Source organism: Ixodes scapularis, unplaced genomic scaffold (assembly GCF_016920785.2).
Source record: "Ixodes scapularis isolate PalLabHiFi unplaced genomic scaffold, ASM1692078v2 PGA_scaffold1__304_contigs__length_218370807, whole genome shotgun sequence".
NCBI classification, from domain to species: Eukaryota; Metazoa; Arthropoda; class Arachnida; order Ixodida; family Ixodidae; genus Ixodes; species Ixodes scapularis.
The window spans coordinates 160,873,370-160,896,928 of NW_024609846.1; the positions used below are offsets into that span (position 1 = coordinate 160,873,370).

Consider the following 23,559-nt stretch of genomic DNA (forward strand, 5'->3'; position numbering starts at 1 on the left):
CTAAAGTGGTAAAAGTCGATAGCATATGTATAGGCCTACAGGCTTATAGTACTTAATAATCAAAATGTATAAGAAATCCTAAGGCTCGTAATATGTCACCAAAAAATAAAGAATGTGATGTATGAAATTTTTTTTTTTAATTTATGGCATGAGATATGCCAGTACAGTTTAGTTTAAGTAAAACAATAGACCGTGTGTCATACATTTACAAGAAAATTATTGCGAGTGTTTCTACTTCACCTATTCATTAAAATCGCTTCACGAGTTTTGTGAAGAAATTCTAAGAAAACTTTAAAAATTGGTTTTGTTCATTGGATAAATATATAGGGCTGTAATATATGCCTTTTAGGGACAAGTCAAATTAACCACCCCGACACGCGCTTTCGATTTCAAAATCTAACCTTCCTACCGCAAAGTGCAAACTACGGACAGTAGATGCCTCAGTCATGCTGAAATGCATTTTTCTCCATCTCCTTACGCAGCTTAGTCCGTGAAAATCAAAATATGTTTCCGAAATGGCAGATCGATAGTACCTTGTACTTTCCCTCGTCGGCGTAGAGCCTACCAAGGTTGAAGAGAGCCGAGATCTTGGTGCTCTCGTGAGTCTTGGGATCCTTGAGACCCGCGCTGTCCAACTGGGCGCAGTGCCGGTACACCTGCGCAAGGAACAGCAGTCATTTCAGGGCTTCAACGCACGGTCTTTCCACACATCCTGTGCAAAAAACTACACAAGCGAGTGGCATACTGTTTAAAGGCGTCTGGATCCTGTGATAACTTAAATTCGCTACTGAATCGCGTGTAACAAAATTTACGCTCTTGATAGAGAAGGGAAACGACAAATTTTAATGAGTGGATACAAATCTTTGATGGAAATATGCTGGCTAAGGAATATATTTAGAAAATGTAATCAGTCCGAGTTTGCTCATTACCACGCCTGATATCCACACCACCATGGAAATTTTTTTTTTTTTAATTCTATGTGTTTTTGCCTAAAACAATTGTCAATCTAAAAAAAAAAGTCATGTCTACGTTTCTGCAGTTTCCAGCGACATATGTAAACATTATGGTTTATGACACGATATACCAGGGTACAATGTCAGTTTCATCCATAGACCTCGGGCATTGGGGGATGCAGCACCGCAATGTGGTATGCAGTGCAAACTGTTGATTTTCTAAATCCAAAGTTTCCCACTGATTGAATCACGGGTATATCATGGCACCTTGTGGACGACGCATTTATGCTTGTAAAGCTTTTTTTTAAACAATGGTTTATTAGCAATGAACTCATTGAGCAGAAATATTATTTAGCGCTCCCCATTTTGCGTACAACTAAACAAAAATCACTGCACATCTTGTGCGCCTGCTTTGCGATTTAAAGAGCACGTCCAGGAACCAACGAGGCCCAATATGTAGTTTAGTTTAAAGAAAGTCGCATGAGCAGCGGAAATGGGCAGCATGTTTCAAGGTACTCCATGTTTCTGCACAGGTTACGCGTTTGGGCCGCATTGTTTTCTGTGCCTCACGATTCTCCAGAAGCATTTTGTCAATCCCAATAATCGTGGCTACGCATGCCCAGCAAAAAGACATGGGCCTTCCCTAAAAGCGTGGGCTATTTCACTCGACAGACTGCCTAGCATTCCACTAGTTCTAATTCACTTTTTTTGGTAGACCAGTTAAGGGGGCAGTTGAACAAATGCGTCTTAATCAGACTCACATCAACAGCTTCGTCTTTCCTTCCCATGATGCCGAGGACAAGGCCCATGTTTAGATGTGCCACTGAAAGAAACGCACACAAAAGAAGGCCTCTTCATTACTTCGATAAACGCTAGGCCCTCATGCTTCTACCCGCTTGGCAGTGAGGCCCACAGTATGGGAAAACACTTGGCTGTCTCCTCACGATCGCCTCATTCACTACTAAGAGAGCATCAGAAAAACACCATCCTCCACGGGAATCATACGGGAAGATGGGGAAATAAACGCGAGGCTACCATTAGACCTTGCTTTGCAGTAACTTTGCGGTAACAAGCGGCAAACACCCACATATAGTCACCGGGGAGTGTTGACTTTCTTATTAAGCGACCGACGTGGTAGTGCTATGCAAGCGGGAGAACGTAAAGGGATATAACCTTTCCCCTTGCTTCTACCCCACCCGCGCCAAAAGATCAAGGATATACACAGTCCAGCAATATACGATTTTAGAAGTCCGTGCCATCGCCTGTCCACCATTGCTTTGGCACGTGCCTTGAGCATGTATTGAATTCGAGGGCTGCGTCGGCGTTCGGCAAGGGCTCAAATCCTATTACGAGCTCCATGCCCAAGAAATGGCGATGACCAATGTTTCTTGATGGACTGAAAAGTGTCTATTAAATTCTATTGTCTAAAGTCTGGAAGGAAAGCTTGTTAAATGTTTCACTTTGTACACTTCAGTTATATCTCGCTAGATGCTAATTGTTCCGAAGCAATTGTGGGGTTAAGGAATATCAAGAATTTGGTAAGTGCGATTTTACTTACTGGCCAGCCGTGGCCTGAACTGTATCGCCAGCTTGTAGCTCTGTAGAGCTTCTTCAAGGCGGTTTTGCTCTTGAAGGAGGATTCCCCTGCGAAAACCCAAGCTTTCAATACAGTAAAAAAGACAAAGCCAACCACAAGATCAATCTGAAACACAATAGCACAAACGTGTGACAGTCGTTTTGGTATTAGGCACTGAAGCTCATACACACTATGTTCGGGCAGGGAAGTCTTACAGACACACAGAAAACGCGGAAGAAAGTCCACAAATTATGCGTGCAAATAACAGCGGAGATACTGATTGCGGTTGCTCATTCTCAATTGACAGCAACGTGTTTGGCGGCCTGTGTAGCGAGCAAACGATTGTTCCGATTGCACGCCTGGCCTCTTTACCGGCCCTGTTCAGCACATAGAAATTTCCACTGACAAAACCACACAAATTCCTAATAAATTTGTCGTAGCGAGAATTCTATCTAAGAACAAAGGTAGAAAAAAGTTTTGTAGCGTAAGAGAATAGAGACACGCGCAGCAAGGCCCCCCGGAGCGCCCTCGGTCGACAATTGAGGCATCGCAGGTCATAAGCAATCATAGGAGACTCCGAAAGGCCCCCAGCCCATTGCGAAATATTTTACCCTCAGCTGAAAAAGGGTGCGAGCTCAAGTCGGTGTCGCGTTTGCTTACAGGTTGTAGTGAACGTCCGCCATGTTGGAGCGGTAGGTGAGCGCCTTCTTGTAGGCCCATTCGGCCTCCGCCTTCTTGCCATGAGCGCTCAGGATGTTCGCCAGGTTGCCATAGGCTGCAAACAAGAATCACGTGATGACTCTCACCTTTCTAATTCCAGCTTCGACTGAATCAAAAGAGGGAGGAAACTCCGTCCTACTAGTCGCTTTTTTTACATTCATTTTACATACAGTGGTCACATTTGTTTTTTCAGGCAGAGTGAATTTCGCACAACAATATCTGTTCTAAGTAGCTCGCCTATAAACAAACTCATGGTGTAAATTACTTTCACATAAAGGTTGCATTTTCGGCAGACCGTTTTAAGATGCTACTCACGCAAATAACGTTCAATAAAGGGTTCTGAATACATATATCCCAGCATGTTTACCAAAAAGGTTTCGCAGAGTGCTAGAGGAGTTATTCGGGTCAGCGATGTCAATCCCCTCTCTGTGCAATCAAACTCTGCACGCGAGTCCTCTATTAAGTCGTCTGCCACATTAAAACAAATTGCGGCGTGTCTTCTAGAGTCACGTTTCGTTTATATAAACCCCGTTAATATGGATATCCTTATCGGGGACAAGCTTGGAAAATACATGCTTTTTCGTCTCGTTATTATGAAGAACTCACATTATGGACGATTTTTGGGGGGAAGGGAGGTGTCCTTACTAACGAGAAATCACTGTACCTGGCAGAGAACCGGATGGTTGAAGCATGGCCCTCTAATGACGCGAATGCACGACACACGAAGTTTTAGAGTGTGATCGCCTCTGAATCACACCACGGAATGCAAAGGGCTTCAACGGAGATTTACCCAGGCATTGCAATAGCGGCAATAACGAGAATGTGAACGTCCACACATTTTTTCTACCCCAGTCTCAGGTATATTCAACATGGTCCACATATCCACAGCATAAATTGTCTACCGTGTCTATGTAAACTTCTCCTGTTTGTTTCTTTTTCTTTTTTTTTCACTACACTCTTCTGTTACATTTGTGGCCCCTCGGTCTTCTCTCCCACTCCCGGGGATCAAGCGACAATTACACATCTATAGACCTTTTCCACAAGGGCGCCGCCTTCTTGAATTGTCGTCACTTCCAGTATGGGCAAAAACATTGTTTTGCCGTCGCAACTCCAATAAAATGCATTTAGGAGATAAGTGGAACCGTTACCTATTCTCGCTTTGCCTCCCCTCTATTTTTTTACTATTTGCAGGTTCAAACGCTTTGATATTTTTTCGTCGCCCATACCGGATGTGCCTACTTGGCGGTCGGGGGCGAGAGTAAGCGGAAAAGGTCTATAAAGCGCTGTCCAAACAGGGTACAACAAATGCCGTCAAGGCAAAAAAAAAAAAAAAGAAGGCGTACACTTCTTTAAAAAAAAAACTAAAAAGCATGAAAGTTCTTGCGAGCGCACGTTCATTTTCAGTTTGGAAATTAACCAGGCAAACAGCACTGCTTTCCTTCTCGCCTCCTCGTCGTCGTCTCTTTCTCTTTCTTGTTTCCTGGAGGTACCGACAACAGCGGAGGCCTTGACGACAGCCAGGACAGCGCGTCAGTGGCTGTCTGCACTGACGTGCACACTCTACGCCTGTGCCCAAGGAGGCAACCGGAAAGAAGCCTTTGTTTCCCCGGCTGAAAACGTGCCAAAGCAGTCCGGAACCGGAGGAAAACCTCCACTTCCAGCACAGCAAATGCAGAAAATGCAGAAAACTCCTCTTGTTTCAACAGCCCTTAGGGTGACATTGGCATTTTGACCAAATCAGTCGCTAAAAACCGGCACCTTGTCATTTTTGTTTGGCTCGCTTGCACCTCTGTATTAATTGCATTATCATCGCGTACACCTAGCGGTTTTTAACTAGAAATATGGGGAAGCTCATAGGGTAACTTATATTAGGTCTGAGTCATTACGTTGACTCAATTTCGAATGAAACCGTCCTTAGTTTTTTGCACTCCCATTCTTTAAACTTCCTACGTAGATCACAGCAATTCGCTTTATGTGTAGTGGGTAGACGGCTGTCGAGAGCTCAAAAGGTGATTAAACGTGCACGAAGGGTTGAACGCCAAACGAACAGACTCTAGCCCCACAAAGAAAACACTCGACAAATTCTGCCCGCAACATCTGCATAACGGACTACGGACGACCCAGTTTAATCCTAGTAATAGCGCTCGATACCGTTCCAGTCGCGTTGTTACCGCCCTGTCGTTGCAGCGCCACAGACAGGCAAAGCCGGCAGTGTGACTTAGTCGCATTTATCGGATGCTCGAGCTCTTTTCGGTGCTCGATCCCCGGTTAAGCTTCCAGCTGAGCCAGGGATCGAGATGCGCGACACCGATTCAAACGCGCCTTTTTTTTTTTCTTTTTTTTTTGTGGGAGCGGACTTTGCGTGCCAAGTGGGAAACGAGGCAAAGGGATTCTGGAGCGCGGAAAAATAAATTTCCAGGCTCCGCGATCGAACAAGACCGGAATCAGGCCAAAAATTACGGCGAAGACAGGAGCCGTCGCTTCCCGAGAATTCCTAGCACCGTTCTTTTTATTCTTCCTTCCACTACGTTTCTTCGCCGTTCCTTGCGGAATGAAGGAAAAGTCAAATGCACGGCGCGAGCCTTTTACTAATCATATTCTCGCCGCACTCTCCGCTCGCACGCTTCAGTCCAATTTCTGCGTCATCTGAAAATCAGAGCGCCAAATCTCCCGGAAATGCGAACGACAAAAAGACAACAGAACGGACGAGAAAAACGATCGATAGAAGAATAAAAAGAGTATAAAAAAGAGCGAAGGCACGAGCGCGTGAGGCACTTGGCTCTCACCTCGGTGTGTTTTGTTTCCTGGAGCGCGATCGGTCTTCGTAGAAATCGCGCCTATTGGCTAAAAGCTTTCCCGACGTCGATCCGCACATCCGGACCAGAGCGAGCGTGTGTTCGCTCGCCGATCCGAGGAACGACAAAGCAGACAAGAAAAAACAGCGCCAGACAAACCGACAAACGCGAGTGGCAAACAAAGATGAAGCGGCGGGTCCCTCCGTTCCCGTTTGCTTCCGCGCGTACGCGGCTCGCTTATCGACAGAACTCGCTGCAAAGATCGGACCTGGCGTCGGGCAAGTGGAAATAGAATAACAATTTGCTCCGTCTTGTGTGTTCTTCGCTCCGAGCCCCGGGGCGGGAAAACGCAAATAGACGGCGGCGACTGTCCGACTCACGCGAGTGAAAACGAAGGAAGGAGAGAGCAAGGCGGACAGAGGGTTGCGATGCCCGCCCTCTCCGCCCTCTGGCGGCTGTCGAGGCGTTTTTCGGACGTTCCTTGACACGCTTGGGGATCGCCCCGAGAAAGGTTAGCAGGGGCAACCGACTTGTTCGTTCTTCGACGTTCTCGATCTGTCCCCGGCGACAGACCAACACACGAAGCCAAGGAAGGACGGAGACTGACCGTTCGAGCGTGTCCCGGGTTTAGAAAGGCGCGGTGACAAATTGCGAGACGCCACAGAACCACTGCCCGATCCCGCGTCAAAGGTACGCAATTTGCGGGAGCGCAAACGGAAATACGTAACCGATCACCTTAGAACGACGAAACAAGTTATTTGTCAACATGTTTTTCTTTTTCTCTTTTTCCGCGCTCCGCAAGGTTTGCACGATCGCTTCAGATATCTGGCAGTTTTGACGTCGATACATCGTCTGCACAGTTCGGCTACCGTGCAAGAGACACATGTCGTATTGGTCCATCGAACTTGCCTTTATTATTCCTTTTCCGTCAGCAAATGCTAGCTGTCAACCGATTTAATGGGCACATTTTTATTATTCTGCTATAAAACCAATAAGACGCTGAACTAAAGATGAATGTTACTGCCACAGCTAAATCAAAACAGAAAGTAATTTTTTTATTTTTTTTTTTAGCAGAAAATCTGTTATATGTGGCTGGCACCTCAAAGCATCCGCACTCCTGAAACGGAAGCAGAAAACCCGATTCCCGGCCGAATGCTGACACGGCGTTTGTTTTCTGACTGATCGAACTCGAATGCAAGCCAAACGTGTTGCTCGAGAATATTTGAGTTACTTCGCGGGGTCAGATAGCTTTGGAAAACGCAGAGACGTTAGCGAAGTGCCCCACTTCTAGCGCGCACTAAAACTCCAGGCTTTCCACGTACGCGTACCTGCCAAATGCGAACGCCCATTTTTCTTCCTTTTTCATTTTATTGCGCTTTCTGAATGTGCCGTTCACGAGGGAGCCGTCGGGCGGCGCGACTTTTCTTTCATATTCTCTAGGGTGCCTCACTGTTGAAGCACTCTAATCTTTTGCATACCGGTACGTATCGTTAAAGGCGTCAGGGGCTGTTGAAACAGGACACACCAGGACGGCTTCTTGCGGCACATTTATTTATGCAATACCCACAGCGCCAAATCAGGCATTACAAGGGGGGGGGGGGGGGGGAATATACATAAAAAAAATACAGTGCCAGTGAGACCTCTGCTTAACGGCAGATGAATCATTCAAACAACACATAAACCTTATAAACCATACAAGGAAATAGAAACTTATAAACAATACATATAAACATAGCTGATAAACCACGCGAAAGAATGCGAGGTAATATAAAGAACTCCAGCTAGATTTAATAAAAGTCATCGTTTGACATTACACCAACCAGAGACTGAGGCAATCGATTCCACTCATAGATAGGTCTTGCAAAGAAGGACATCCTAAATACCTGTTTTGAACGAAATTTCTCGCACTTTGAAAATATGGTCAACACGCTCCGATTGATAGTGGGCCGCATTATATACATGTCTCTTTGTGTGCCAACTGTCGAATGGTAAATGCTATGAAACAACTTCAAACGAAGTCTTCTTCTGCGAGTTTCGAGTAACTGCCATTTTAAAATATCGTTTGTGCGTGTCGCGATGAAATCTCTACTATAGTTCCCAGTAACAAACCGAGCGGCAAAGTTCTGCAGTCTTTCTAGTTTTATTTTGACACGTGCTGCAGGCGGGTCCCAGACGACACAGGCGTATTCCATAACTGACCTGACGTATGTTTTATAGAGCAATTCCCGAGTGTCTTTATTGAAGTTTCTTTCATTACGGCTCAGGAACCCCAATGTTTTACCAGTCAGTCGTGTAATTTACCCCGATATATTGATATTCTAACACTGTTGATAAGATATTGTTATTTATGGCAAAAGAAGCAGCGTACGTTTTTTTTTTTCCTTGTGCATGACATAAAAACAGTTTTCCCTAAATTTAACTGCATACGTCATTTCAGGCACCACTCGTTAATGCGGTTAAGATCCCGCTGTGTGATATTAGCATCCTCAAGACAAGCGATGGCCCCATATAAAACGCAGTCACCTGTGAAAAGTCTCATCTGCGACACTACTCCTTCGGTGATATCGTTAATGTACAATAAAAACAAAAGTGGCCCCAGGATCGACCCCTGCGGTACACCAGATGTGACTTGCACAGCAGACGACGGTGAGCCACTTACAACGACAAACTGACTTCGTTGCCTCAGATACTCGGCGACCCAGGGACCACTTGCGGACCGACGCCACAAAACGCCGAGGAGGAAAGCCACGTTGTTTGCGTAATTCATGTCCAAGCTGAAAACGGTCGGGCGCAGAGCAACTTTCACTCGATATGCCCCGTTTGGACATATGACTCCGGCACCATGAAGAGCTCTTATAATGCCAGAGTTGCCGCAGCTGGAGAAAGGGTGGCACCAGCAGTGCCTTTGGCACGATAGCGGGCAAAATGGACGATATCTTTTTCTGCGGAAGTTGGCTGATTTCTGAATGATTATGCGTAAACACATTTCACAAACCGGATCGCCGGGCAAATGTGTTAACGCGCCGCAGCTCGGAGCAAAGTTGAGCGAAAGCTCGCGCTACAGAACCGAGGGATCCTGAGTTTAATCTTCACTCCTGCCCGTCTCGATTTCAATGAGCGTCGTACCGGCGTACGGTTCCGTATCACTACTGCGTAAAGCACGTTAAATATACTAGGTTAGAACTATTACTGCACTAATTAAATTTATAATTTTCAGTGGGCAACGATATCGGCTTACCCTGACCGACTAAACTTTCTCTGTTTCAGCAACTACCGACTTTTTTTTTTTTTTTTTCAAAGCTACGTTATGATTATGTAACGTGTTCACGCAGTATTATGGTCCCGCTAAGGACGCACCATCGCACAAAACAAAACCCACGAGATGTGATGGATCAAACTGGAAGGAAAAGGACCAGTGAAGCGAGAGGAGAGACCATGTTCCGGGAAGTATGGTGCAACATCGAGGAGAGCAGACGCGAGCGAAGCGCCTGCATTTATTTATAATTTCTCTCAAAGCGAGAACGGTTTTGTCGTCCGCATTCAACCCAAACGAGTGTACTTTGCATACATGTCCGAACCGAATCCTCAAGTTCTGTCAAAAGTTGTACCCCTGTCCCAATGCGCCATCAGTTTTTTTTTTTTTTTTTTTTTTTTTAGTTTTACGTTTTAGTACGTAAGTGCGTTATTGGTGGAATTAAGCTAGAGGAAACAAAACCTCTCAAAAGACAGATTGTCACACTTCTCGTGCATTTTCCTGTCTTGATATCGTAAGAAAACGTTAACGCCCAGTTCGAAGACAGTGTGTATAACCGGAATGCACAAACAAATAGACAGAGGAGCTGCAATCACTCTCAAAATTGTGAAAAGGAGCATCGAAAAAACGATATTCTGTGACGAGAGCAGCTTCGCGCAGGAAAGATTTTACATGTACATATTACATATGTTACATATGTAACTACCCCGGTATGAACCAGTCTTTACTTGACAAAGTGAGGCCTTGAACATCGTAATTCCACTTCAAATTCTCATCCATTGAGTGATTGACCCACGGAAATCGCAACGACAACTGTGCCGCACGTTGTACATTAGCCTCCTATCCGCTATACATGTCAAAAGAGGGCCATTTTAATCCACATACGGGGGGTTCCATTGCGGGTACTCGCCGAAAAACGTAGATAACCCCCCGGTTTGTTTGCGCATAACGCCCGTCCTCCAGTCAGCATGCGTGAGTGCGAGACTAAATATTGCCTTATTATTTCACGATGGCTTGAAACATATTTGAAACAGTGGATAAGCTGGAAAGGGTGTTTTTCCAATTATATAAATTCTGAAGTTCTAGCAGAATCTATGGACAGGAAACAGATATCGAAAGAAATCAATGACTATTGTCAGAAAATCGCCATTTCATTAAAGATTTTATGCAATGAAAGTCTTTATTTTTCTGTACTAAAATCGACAATATATGCTGTAAAGCTGTAGAAGTATTTTCGTCTTTCGTCCAATAAGTTGAGCAGGCTTAGTCCCTGCCAAAAGCTTCCATACGTTAATTTAAAGCGTTTAAATTTAACGTGCAGTTATTTTAGATTTCCGGTGCGGTCCCTCGTCTAACACCCAGTGGTGAATATTTCTCTCGCAATGCAACTGTTCTATTTCCTGCCTTACATTCAAGCAGGCGATGACAGATTGTCCGCTTGATACCTAATCTGGCGAGCCTTCTCGGAACGGCGCGCAGCGATGGGACGGCCCGCGGGGTCCTCAGTCAGCAATCTCGCGTTAACTCGGCGACGCAACAGACGCCGGCCATGAACGAGACTCACATTTGGGCGGGTTGACGTCGATTCCCGAGCGGTACAGGTCCTCCTCCGTGAGCCAGTCGCGGTTCCTGCGCACAGTGCGCAGCGACAGGAGCAGCAGGAGCGCCACGCAGGCCGCCAGCACGAGCCTGCGCAGCGCCGAGTCCCCCTGGGCCCTGCGCCTGGCCCCCGCGCACAGCTGGTCCGCCCCGACGGCCACGAGTAGACAGAAGCCCATCGAGGGCACGTACAGCACACGCTCGGCCACCACGAAGCCCACGTAGAAGAAGAGGTTCGTGGCCGGCACGAAGGGCAGCACCAGCATGGCCAGCGCCAAGACGGTGGCGTCCAGGTGCTGGTTGGACAGCGAGCCGCCCACGGCGCAGCTCGACTCGGAGCACTCGGACGACGCAGAGGACGCCGACGACGACGACGACGAGCAGGCGCCACAGTTCCAGGGGGACGCCAGGAACGACGTGCCGTTGTGGTAGCCGTTGGCACCGTTGCTGCTGCCGTTGTTGTTGTTATTGTTGTTGTTGATGTTGTACAAGCGCTTGCCGATGGCGCCGGGCCTGGCGCCGTTGGACAAAGCGAGCAGGGAAGGTGGTGGCTGAGGCTTCTGCGGGAAAGCGCAGCTGCAGGGCAGCGCGGCGCGCCTCCAGTTGGCCAGGCGCACCAGGTGCGACATGAGCTGGAACAGCGTCGCGTAGAAGGCGGCCGTGGCAAGGTTGCGCGGGTCCGTCGGGCTCTGCACCAGCGGGATGGCCTCCATGGACCAGTCGAAGCTCAGCCAGCGCGGGCACAGCAGGAGCCACAGGTTGAACACCGGCAGGTAGAGGAAGGTGAGTGAGCGCGTAAGCACGCTCTCGCTGTCCGCAGCGGGGTTGTCGGCGGGTGCGAAGTCCGGCGCCCGGGCGCCCATCAGGTGCAGCCGGAGTCCCACCAGCGTGACACCCGCGAAGCACAGGTGCAGCAGGCCTTCCCACAGGCCCGGGTGGCGCTTCTGCACGGACATTGCGCACGTCTCTCATCGCTAGGGCCCTTCCGTGAATTTTCGGTTGCAAGAAACAAGAGAGTTCGTTCGTGTCTACCCTGTTGCGGGGGATGAACAAAGTCCTCAGCCGAAATAAAAATAATTCTACTAATCTTTGCAGTGACCTGAACTTCGGGACAGGAATGTGTTGAAGATACCTGCGGTACTAGTTTGGCCAACGCGAGAACGAGATCAAATATGGCTCTCACGGAGTAAGCCGTTGAAAGGTAAAAGTGTATTTAAATGACGGATGTTGTCCGCGCACAGGTAACGGTGTATTCACAAAACGGACTTTGTCGGCGCACAAGTAAGGCTGTATTCGCAAGCCGAAATTTGTCTGCGGACAAGCAAGGGCGCATTTCCAAGACAGCCTTTGTCTGCGGACAAATAACGGGGTACTAAAAGGCCGGAATTTGTTTGTCTGCGTAGGAGCAACGGTGTATTCACAAGGCGGACTTCGTCTGCGGACAAGTAAGGCTGTATTCGCAAGCCGAACTTTGTATGCGGACAAGCAAGGGTGCATTTACAAGACAGCCTTTGTCTGCGGACAAATAACGGGGTACTAACACGCCGGAATTTGTCTGCCTGCGTAGAAGCAACGGTGTATTCACAAGGCGGATTTTTCCTGCGGACAGGTAAGGCTGTATTCGCAAGCCTAACTTTGTCTGCGGACAAGCAAAGGTGCATTTCCAAGACAGACTTTGTCTGCGGACAAATAACGGGGCACTAACACGCCGGAATTTGTCTGTCTGCGTAGAAGTAACGGTGTATTCAGAAGGCGGACTTTGCCTGCGGACAAGTAAGGCTGTATTCGCAAGCCGAACTTTGTCTGCGGACAAGCAAAGGTGTATTTGCAAGACAGACTTTGTCTGCGGACAAATAACGGGGTACTAAGAGGCCGGAATTTGTCTGTCTGCGGACAAGTAACGGTGTATTCACAAGACGGAGTTTGTCCGCGGACAAGTAATGGTGTATTCACAAGACGGAGTTTTTCCGCGGACAAGTAATGGTGTATTCACAAGACGGACTTTCTCTGCGGACAAATAGCGGTACATTCATAAAACAGACTTTATACGCGGACAAGTGACGGTGTCTTCGGTTTTGGCCCCGTCACGGACTTCGTCAGGAAACAAGTTCCTACGAAAACCACATTTCTCAGGTATAAATGCTCCGCTTGGTGCCGTCTTAGGCAGAATAAGACCATTCCTAAAAATATTAGGATTTAAAAAATTAAGCTTCATCTCCAAAACCCTTCATTTTTGTCATGTTTATTCTCAAAACGATCAAGTGCCAAGAGGATTCTGAGGTATCGTCATATGCACCCCGTAACGGTATCGTCCTATGCGCCACATAGAGCTTGGGCAAACGAGGGTATGTGGGCGCTAGCACATAATTTTGGCGGTGCTGGTCATGCCCAGAATACTCATGCAGCAAAAGCAGAAACAGAACATACCAGCTCGAAATTACGGTCATGGCCTCGGTCCACGCTAATGAAAGGACTTAGCGCCACGCTGCCGTGGACCGGCTGCCTTGTCCGTCACAGCGTCGCTGTCACGCAGTGCACATATCTTTCTACTCAGTAAACCTCGTTTCCAGGTCGAAGAAGCCTGGGAAGCGAGGTTTTTAAAATTACGTTTTGCATCCGTTTTAGGTGTCACCACACACTGTTTCCCCTTGCCGACCCAGCGGGGAAACAGGCAGTTGCCCACTCACGCTGACAAGCAGAGAAGGCAGGTCCCTGGGTGCCACTTTGTGGTTGATGAAGACATCGTAGACGGCGCACACCGCCAGCACGGTGATGCCGTGCTCCTTGGTGAGCATGGAACATCCGGCGAGCGCCAGCGACAGGTATAGGAGGACCCAGCGGCGCTGGAAGCTGGCATCGCCGGGGTCCTTATCCCGGTACTTGCAGTACTGCATGTACGAGAGCAGCGCGGCCAAGAAAAAGAGGCAGGCGCCCACGTCCGCGCGACCCACGATGCCGGCCACGGCCTCGGTGTGAACGGGGTGGGAGGCGAACAGCAGCCCCGCCAGCAGCGTGGGCCGCCACTGTCGCAGGAACAACCGCGACGCCAGGGCCGTGAACAGGGCCGACGCGACGGCGTGCAGCAGCACGTTGAGCAGGTGGTAACCCCGGGGCTCGTAGCCGCCCAGCAGGTAGTTGAGCCGGAATGAGAGCACGCACAGCGGCCGGTACGACTTGTGGCTTCCGCTGTGCGTCAGCGGCGTGCCCCAGAAGTCGTTGCGGAACAGCGAGGCGAGCGGCGAACTGGGCAGCAGGTCCTGGTTGCTCCGGATGGCGCGGCTGCGGGAAAGATGACGACGGATCAGGCGACGGCAACCTCAAAGCGCGCGAGTTCACACGGGGCCGACAGTCCGCCAACGCTGCGAAGCCACAACAATAAGGGCAGCTGATGTGAGGTCAATGCAATTCACCTGAGTATAGTTATCCGTAGATTGCTCAAAGCTGTGTTAACACAGCTTTGAGACACATCGACATCGACATTATCCCGATCCTAGATCATAAGGGGCGCATTCGCACACTCGTACACAAACTATAGCGCTGCGTTGAATAGCATTCGCAGAAAGGTTATGGTGTCCTCGTACGAGATTATGTTTTAATCCTCGCGCCTTTGATGGCGGAAATATAAAAATCCGCGTTTACTGTTTCCCTTTTAGTGAAAACGCATTTTCTGGAATGGAAAGGAGACTTCACGCGTATTCAGTTGTACGGCTTCAATACGGCACATGTACATGCACCGAAAAAAAAAAGAAGGAGGGGGCGAAGGGAGGGGGAGGGCGTACGTATTTGTTTATTTGGCGGTTACACTTATGACGGAGACAGGCAGTCTCCTGCATGAGGAGCTTGTCTCAAGCTTTTTCAAATGTCGCTCGATAAGGATTGGGAACGCTGGTGGAGCCTCCCATAAAAAAAAAAATGGAGAAGTGAGAACGAGAACCCTAAGATCACCCGCGGGCATGCGTAGATATGTCTACCTCGTTTTGTCAAATATTGACAAAATTTGTTTCCTTGAAAATCTCCACAAACTGCAAATTCAGCGGGTAAAAGTCCATTCGAATTTAATCAGCACCGCAAATGACACTAAGCAGGGAATGAATCGAGAACAAAATCACAGGTATTGATAAAAGCGCTGACCGTGGCCGAATCTAAAGCCTCGTCAAGGCACGTGATACAGCCGGACTTGTCAACTTTGCGGAAAATGACTGATAGCCTCATTGACGAGAACTCGCGATGGCGGGCCATACCTTTTTCTTCCCCTCATCACGATCGGGGAGGGTCTGCCGACCCACAAGAGGTCCGCGAAACATAAGTGGTTGAGAACCACTGGACTGGTACATAGCGAAAACCTAAAGGCCCGTTCACACACTTGCGTTCGATTACGACCGACTTCGACGCGACCGGTTTTTAAACCTCTCGTGACGGCTTACGACCAACTGCGCTGCTCCGGAGCCGGTAGAAAGCCACCATGAAAGACTTAAAAACCGGTTTTTAACAGGTTTCTAATTCCCAAGAAGTCGCAAGTGTGTGAACGGGCCTTTAAAGGTGATCCGTGTTCAATCCGTGCGTAGCGTTCAACGGCTGTGACGCGTTTGGATGCTGGTAGGGATATTTTGTAGATTGTACGCAGCAGGTTTGTGTTGCTGTACTCCGTTCACCAGGTAGCTGACGGTTCGGTGAAAGGTAAGCGCCCGCTTTACCGATCGACCGCCTTCATTTCTTCACGAGCAGGGCCCGCAAACCGCCGCGTACGACCTACCAAACTCTGTATGTTAGCAAGCTATACCGGAGAAGAAAACAAAATAGCGAAAGAAAAAATAGGCAGTTTTTATATTCGATCTATTTTGGACGGAACTCCCGTTTCCGACTCCTTGTCCTTGAAGAACGGGTAAAAACACAGGCGAGCTGGTGAAGAACTTCCATAGTAACCGGAGACACGGAACGATAAAGAAACGGACAAAACAACAACTTGAGACTTGTTTTGTCAGTTTTTTTTATCGTTTCGTGTCTCCGGTTACTGTGGAAGTCTTTGTTGTTGTGCGGTATATGTGTTACTTCACTTCCAGCGCGCAATGCGCAGTCGCGATGCGGCCCTTGTTCCGTAGGTACGGAAGTTTCTCGGCTAGGCCAAGTGCAGGCCGAGCGGCCCGCTCCCAGAGCAGCGTCCCTCCCACCGGAGTTAATCATAATGCCCGACACCCGCCGCGGACAAAGGTTCGCCGTGAGCCGCACAGCCACAGGCGCTCGTCGGCGGGAGGCAGCGGCCGCCCTGCAACGCCAGCTGTTCTCGCCGAGGAGTTCGATCGCGCGTCTCCCGAGGAGGCTCCACTCTTTGGCGCCTCGTGTAACCTCCGCGCAGAAGGCCGTGATGGATGGAGCCGACCAGGGAGACAGCCGACCCGCTCGTGGCTTATTATCCTCGCGGTAGCGCGTGAGAAAAACCCTGTTTTGGGGCCCACATCTGGCTCCGTCTACCTTCGGCCTCTCGGGGACGGAAGGCTCTCGTGTGGTGCGCTTTGCGCTTCGTCACCAGGTGTGGGCCTCCCGCCTCATTTGAGGGGTCACTAGGGCTAAGCGGTGGGGACCGTCTCGACTCCCGCGTCCCCGACGCCCGGCGTAATTTGAGGGACGCGGGCAGCGGTAGCCCGCCGTTCAGGAACGATTACGGCGACGAGTTTCCGAGTAGCGCCGAAAAGCTAGTAGCCCTGTTTGCTTCACTCTTGCGTAGCACGCAAAAAAAAAAAAAAAATACGAAGACATTTTTTGGCTATGCGATGGATCATAATGAGCGCGTATAACCATCTGAAGGATGAATTGCACAGAGCGGTACGCGGCGCACAAGTGGCGAACTTGGCCGGCGGTCCGTTCCGTCTGCGCGTCGTCAAAAGTCAATGTCCTCATGACGGCCTGATGATGATGAACGCCGACGGATGAATTTCGTCGCTTGGGCGCAGCATTTTCGCCGCGTGGTGCCCTGGCTAAAACATACATAGCATGGACAACGAAAGTAACTTCCAACACCGCGCCGCACAGATCTCTTGCACGCCATCCCCGCTCCTGCCCGTTTCCATCTGGATGAGCAAAGTACCGAGTGTGTTCAGTAAGCGATTGCTCCCTGATGCGCGTTATATAAGACCCCAGGCTAGCCCTCGTACTGGCGCATTGCTCGTCTGTACACCAGATACAAAACGCCACTTGGGGGAGCCTGACATTCCGCTGGATACACGTTATCACACCGTACTATGGATCACAGGCAAAGCTAAGGGCCTCCAGGTCCAACGTGAGCCAATTACAAACCACTTATTATGAACCACTTCACAGAAGGATTCTTCGGAGCTGCAATTTTGGATGTTGGAGTGCTTCGTGCGTACTTCCTTCGCTTGACAAGGCACTACAATCTCGTAACGCCAAACGGTATATCTTCGGTCTTTAGAGCTGCTCCTTTTTGTCAACAGGGAAATGTTTTATATTTCGCCGACGTACCTATCAGTGAGCTTTTTTTGATGTCTAAGCGGCCGAACGGTTTGCAATTGACTCCAAGTGGCTCGTCAGCGGATTTGGAGGATTTGTATAGCTGTTTTCTGTTGCCCTATTGCAGAGTAAAACTAAGCATCAACATTCATGCAACAAGCAGCTGCTTACCAATACTATCGCTGAACCCGGGTCCGTAGACTCAGCTGGTTTGTAAATCAATTGGAATTTAAGCTCAGCAAAGCGCGCGCGAAACGCACGATGTACAGTTTCTGGAATTGTCTATCATCGGCGTAAACTTCTTTTCTGCTGCGTTGTCGAGACTATAATCTGTTGCAACATGAAATCAGTAGACATGTTCCGCCTCCATCCTGCGCATCGTAGTTAATAGTCTAAGTTGCACTTTCTGTTCCATGAATGAATATGTTCCTCGAATGAACTCGCGCTTACATCATACATAACCTTTCTTAAAGTCACGGCGATGGCCCGAAGGTTTACCCAGACTTTCTAAATAATGTTACGCGCAAAACTAAGGAAATAATCACGTTTCATCAGCTATCGTCTGCCACGAGCAAAAGCTTTGATGGTGCGAGACAAATCTGGTCAACGTTCCCGTCAACACGCGCTTAGCGCCAGGTCAGTGCTGTGCTTATAGCGTTGCGATGTATGTGTGAGCAGGCCTCCAAAGGGGCCATGAAACGATTTTTCAACTTCTTCCTCCTTATTAGCGGCGAGATGTTTTGGTGGTGCCCTCCTATAGTGCCTCCTCGTGACGTCATTACCTTGCGCACGACATGTTCGATGGTGTTGGTAATGAGCATGGCGGAAGCTTAAAATCATTGCGCTGTGAAACCAACGCCGCCAACACCAGCAAAATTGAAGTTCTTCCATCCCTGTTATTTCCATCGAAGATAAATCCTTTGTTGACGTCACAGTCAGCATTCGACCAATCGCGGAAGGCCAATCACAGCGACGCTTTCGATCGTGCACGTTGCCGATAGCTTTAATTCTCAACTCAAAAGCGAATTGAGAAATCACAATGACTCCAATTTTCCACCATGTTTTTTAAGCGCCATTATGGAATTTGACGCCCTTAAGTGATGATAAGTTCCGTCAGTGCACTCATTGGCCACGAACGCGAATCCTAATATCCGTCGACGGATTGATGGTTGACGAGCACTACGTCCAAGTGGCGCAGTGCTCGTGCGTGAGCTGGGGTCGACTGGCGTGTTTTAACTTTTGGGGTCGGCTGACATGTTTTGGGTATTGCGGATGTATCACATTGAAAAAGGCGGAGAGCTTTCCAAGGAAAGGTGATACGAAATAATCTGCTATATTTTCAAATGTTCGTACCGAAAAGCTGCAAAGGCTGTCTTTTGACTTCCTACCCTCTTTCTTTTCAAACACTAAACGATACGCGATTAGTAAAGTCCTAATCTAAAATCGTTTATCCCAGCCCTAAATTTATTTCATGGACCCTTTAAAGCGGCTATGCAACGACATTGCGTAGGAATATTTCTTACTTTACACCAGCTTCCTGGCACTAGTAGGACCCAAGAATACTCCAACGCAACACCACTGACCAAGAAGCGTCTTCGTCGCGGCGGAATAGACCGATCTCATCAAGCGTTCCACGCATGCGTGACGTCGCCATAACTGTAGTTCGTAGGAGGCAGACGCCAATTCACGAGATAGCTCATGCCGCCTCGTGCTCTGCTCACGCACACCTCCAGCAGGGTTGTTGCGCGTGCAGAAAGACTACAGCTCCCACGATGCATGTCGGCAGCAGTGGCGTACTCAAACTAGCTGGTGAGATCGGTCTATTCAAAGGATGAAAGCGGAGCTTTTCTTTCAGTCTCTCCTTCCGATGCCGCCTTTTGCTACTTGGCGAAATTTGATGACGGAGCTGTGGGGACAAGGGCAACAGTACGATCCCCGGGAATGCGTCATCGAGCTTTGCGGTGACGATATTGAAATGCTGTTCACAAAGTGGACGCGAAGACTGCGTACGCATTCGATCTGGGCTCGTGACAATCGATGCCTCGACATGCATTCAGATAGTGGCCCGTGTCCAGTCGCTGCAACGACGACAATAGCCGAGCCATAACAATGTCTGGAACTTAGCGCGTGTCCTGTGCTTTGCCAACCCCAGCGCGTGGCTATGATCAACATTGGCGGCACATAATCGGCTCCAGATCACGTGGCCGCGTGTTCTGGCTGCGAGTTGAGCGGGTGAACGGTGCTCGTTTTTCTTTAATTTTGATCTGGAACTTCTATTGCGTTGGGTGAAAAACGAGCGCGTGTTTCATAGGTCATTAACGACAGGGATCTGTTTTAAGCGGTATTTGCGCAAAGTACAAAAATTGTTGCATCGCCCCTTTAAGGTTGTGAATGCACGAAAAAAAGAAATGCAAACTGCGTTACTCTCTAAAGGCTGGTTCACACAGCTTCCTTTCCTACGCTGCGCTACGTAACGATAAATTACGTCTGCTCGCGCCACAAGTCGCCGGGACACCTGCGCTTTATATCAAGCGTGGCTAGGAATGGAAGGAGATAGCCCGACATACGACACTCGAGTCACGAATATTTCGGTGACATAAGTAACGCAAGAAAACGTAAGAAAAGGGTAAGAAAATGGTAAGAAAGAAGTGCTGTGTGAACCACGTTCTCGAGGAAACGTGCGCTTCGTTCCCTACCTTCGGAAAGAAGAAACGCAAGACGGGAGAGTTCAGAGGCACACGGACGGAACAGTCCAATGTCGCAGCTTCGCTTGGGACCGTCGTTAGAACCGAGACGGTGGGGTGCATTCTACATGACTGACGCGCACTCAGTACAGAACACAGTACACAAACGTAATAAAACCAAAACGTTACAAATGCTCTAAGTACAAAACACGAGATATGAAGCGTAATCGCGACGATTGCAATACATCACATTTGGAGACGTTCGGTTCTGAGTGAAAGCGAAATATCCTTGTAGCGTTAACAGAGTTCTGTCGTCCCTAGAGTCTCACGGCGCTTGAAAGCGCCTTTCTCGCTAGGGTATCCTCGGTTACGCGCTGTACTACCGCTATCAGAAAAAAATTACAGTATTGGCTCGTACCACGGAAGGTTTGTTATTGAAGATAGTTGTCGTTGGCCTAATGGCAATTGTAATTTCCGTGTAACTTAGGTATAGATGTTTTCGCGACTCTACGGGGTGATCCGATACCGAAACTAGCCACGACGAAGCCAGAAAAAATCTGCAATAATGACGAACGCGCCGTGCACAAATGCAGTGAAGCCGCAAGAACAAAAATAAAAGTGGTCAATATTGTGGCTGAGACCGTAAGGAACCTGATCTGTTTCGAACTTCCTGCAGGAAAAGGGAGATTGTAAATACGACCGAGAGACCTGTAATACAATGGAAACCCGTTTTACTTGACGTACTGTCGAAATTCGCATTTGCCGATGGTTCACTTCTAATTTTTGGGAGACAGGAAAAAGACAAACCGGAGAAATCAGCACCTCCACTCAGGGGCAAATTAAAACAGCAATACTTCTTGCAGTTTGGTTGACGAAGCTAAAGGTAGATGGCGCCACACATCCATCGGGCGCTCAATTTCGACGTTCGACCCTAGAGTGTCTCGAGTCTCCTCGATAGATTCGAGTGTGCTGGTAACATTAAAAGAATCACCGGAAGGCAATGAGAAGGACAGGACGAGACGTCTTTCTAAAAATACCTCCCCCGTCCTCTTTTCTTTTTTGTGTCCTTTTCGATTATGCATGTTTTTAACTTGAGTGCTAGACCCCAGACCAGCGCCAGACTACGAGGGGCGTTCATAAAGTTCGTATCATTGTCACGAAGGAATAGAGATTCAGCAATCAAACTCGAGTAGGAGTTGAGACTTTCTCTAGACGTTCGCCACCAAACGTTACCCACTTTTGTCAGCGATGGACCACATGCCGGAGGCCATTGTTTTAGAACTCCTAGTTTTGAGTGTTCAGGAATCGCTGCACTTCAGCAATCACTTGGTCGTCGTCCTTAAAATGCTTTCCTCTTATTTGGCCACACTGGAAGCGTCCGCGCCATTTGACCACAGTTTCACAAACTTGGGCGTTGCCCCAGAACAACGCTCCCAGATTGGAATGAATATCTTTGGCATTGCTTCCCTTCAAATGGAAAAAAAAACAAAACAAAGAACGGATCACTGCATGTGCTTGGCACCGACGGGTGGTTTCGATTTCCTAGCGGTGTTCCGCGCTACTATAGCGCGCAATGTGTACACTATGCGGAAACTAGAGGGACGAGCGCTCATGTTGATGCCTGTTTTGTTCCGCTTTTTAATTATTTTTTTGTGCCGATAATACGAACATTATGAACGCGTCTCGTATACTCCGCTTCAGTTTATCGCAACTGAGGTTACAAGTCATGTTATAACCAAATCCAATGAGCCACGCGTGCCGCCTGACTTTGACGCTGGAAGCGTCGCTCCACCCGTTTACGTGACGCGTTCCAAGCTACGGAATTGGCTCCGGTGACTCGTCGCGTCCCTTGCCGAGCTTTGTAAGGCAAAGGGACGTGCTAGCCATACTTTCTAGAATGTGGTAAGGTGCCCAGAATGCCTGCTGCCAAGGGATCGCCTCAGGTCCGATGGCAATGCGGAGGACAAGGCACACAAGTACTCGCGACCCTGTGTACCTTACAACGTGGATCAGGGTATAGACGCTTTCAGGCAGCTGTGCATGGGCGCCGCCATAACCGACCTTCAGTTTTTGTTCCCTCTTATTCCGTTCGCTCCACTTCATCATTACCACAGCAGGACAGGTTATTGTAATTTTAAGTGTTACTGTGTCCTTCTTCCCAGTATAGGCCCTTGTGGATACTCGACAACGCCCGCTTCAGTGGCTCGGCATCTCAGTAAGACCAGAGAAGGTCGGTTATGGCGGCTCAATTTGGCGCGCGCTGAAAGGGTCTATAAGGAAACCACAGTAAGTTTCACACTTGGTGTACAACGCAATCAAGGCTACTGCCTCGAGCGCGCAAATGAAACGACAAATGAAAACACACGCTCGCGCCAGCAGCTTTCGCCCCGTCGTACTCGCAAAAATAAAATAAATAAAATGAACGGTGGGGGTACATATCCGTACGCAGCCTTTGCCACGTGACGACATAAAGTTATCTTCGTGTACGTCAGGACTGTGCACGTGCACTTACTGCTTTACACATATCGCAGAACGTGAAGGGCTTTTCGAAGGGGCTGTTCTCGTTGTTCATGAGTATAGCGCGCGGTGTTCTTACTTTCCGAAACGACGAATACATACGTGTACGTGCTGGGCTGTGAAGAGGGCATACCGGGTTGTTGATTTATGAACATCTCCTATCGGATAGACAGACAAGAAGCGACCGGACTTCGAGTTGAGGTAAACGGGTTCCGCCTGTCTTTTATGCGTCTCGCTCTCGAGGAGTCGTGCTTTCTGGAGCGCGCAGCGTTCCGCCGGAACGAGAGACATGAAAGACATTAAGAGCTTGGTTCGCTATTTGCCCGCTGACCGCCGGCGAGCGGCTGCTCACTGGCGGTCAACGGTCAGAACATAAAGTACACTCTCAGCGTACGTTACTTAAGTATAAAGTACATCTTTCAGTATACTATAAGTTTAAAATACGTGTTATTTTGAATGCTTCAAACTACCAATGTGTACTTTTAGTGTAGTATAAAGAGCACCAAGAGTATACCTCTATATTATCAGTATGCTGATAGCATAGTTCTTTGTCTATTAAAAGCGTGAAAAAAGTATGCCTTTAGTGCTTTGCCTTTTGCGGAAGCAAGCCTGCCCAAAGCCGTCGGTTGAAACTTGAAACAAAACCTAAGCGTGTGAAACTGCCTTCACAGCCGAGGAGCCTCGGAAGGAGCGTCGAGGAGGTTCCTCAACGAAGTGTGACGGCAGATCGCGTGGCCGATCCGGGTCGCACGCGCTCCGTCCGGGGTCTGATTAGCAGTCCCTCCGCGGCACCTCTGCGACGTCCCGGCCAGCCTCTGCAGCGGCCAGGCTCCGCCCCCGGACAAACCTGTTGATGCGACCCCGAACAAACACCGCCCGAAAAAGAAAATCCGATCGCCCCTTCTCGGGCAAACAAGAAAGCGAAGCTGCAGGTCGAACCGAAATCCATCGAAGAGCAAGCAAGTTTCACTTTCTCCGCGCGGCGGCGCCACCTCTT

The 23,559-nt window shown here is 48.7% G+C and overlaps 1 protein-coding gene across 1 annotated transcript in view; it reads right to left on the reverse strand.

The window, feature by feature from the left end:
* Positions 1–23,559, reverse strand: part of LOC8051218 (protein O-mannosyl-transferase TMTC2) — a 384,277-nt gene that overhangs the window by 14,177 nt on the left and 346,541 nt on the right. The window contains exons 3-8 of the mRNA XM_040505150.2: positions 13,584–14,175; positions 10,862–11,840; positions 3,190–3,304; positions 2,512–2,597; positions 1,715–1,776; positions 534–656 (exon numbers count right to left, since the gene is read on the reverse strand). Of these exons, the coding sequence (XP_040361084.1) occupies positions 534–656; positions 1,715–1,776; positions 2,512–2,597; positions 3,190–3,304; positions 10,862–11,840; positions 13,584–14,175 (1,957 nt within the window). The remainder of the gene's footprint in view (positions 1–533; positions 657–1,714; positions 1,777–2,511; positions 2,598–3,189; positions 3,305–10,861; positions 11,841–13,583; positions 14,176–23,559) is intronic.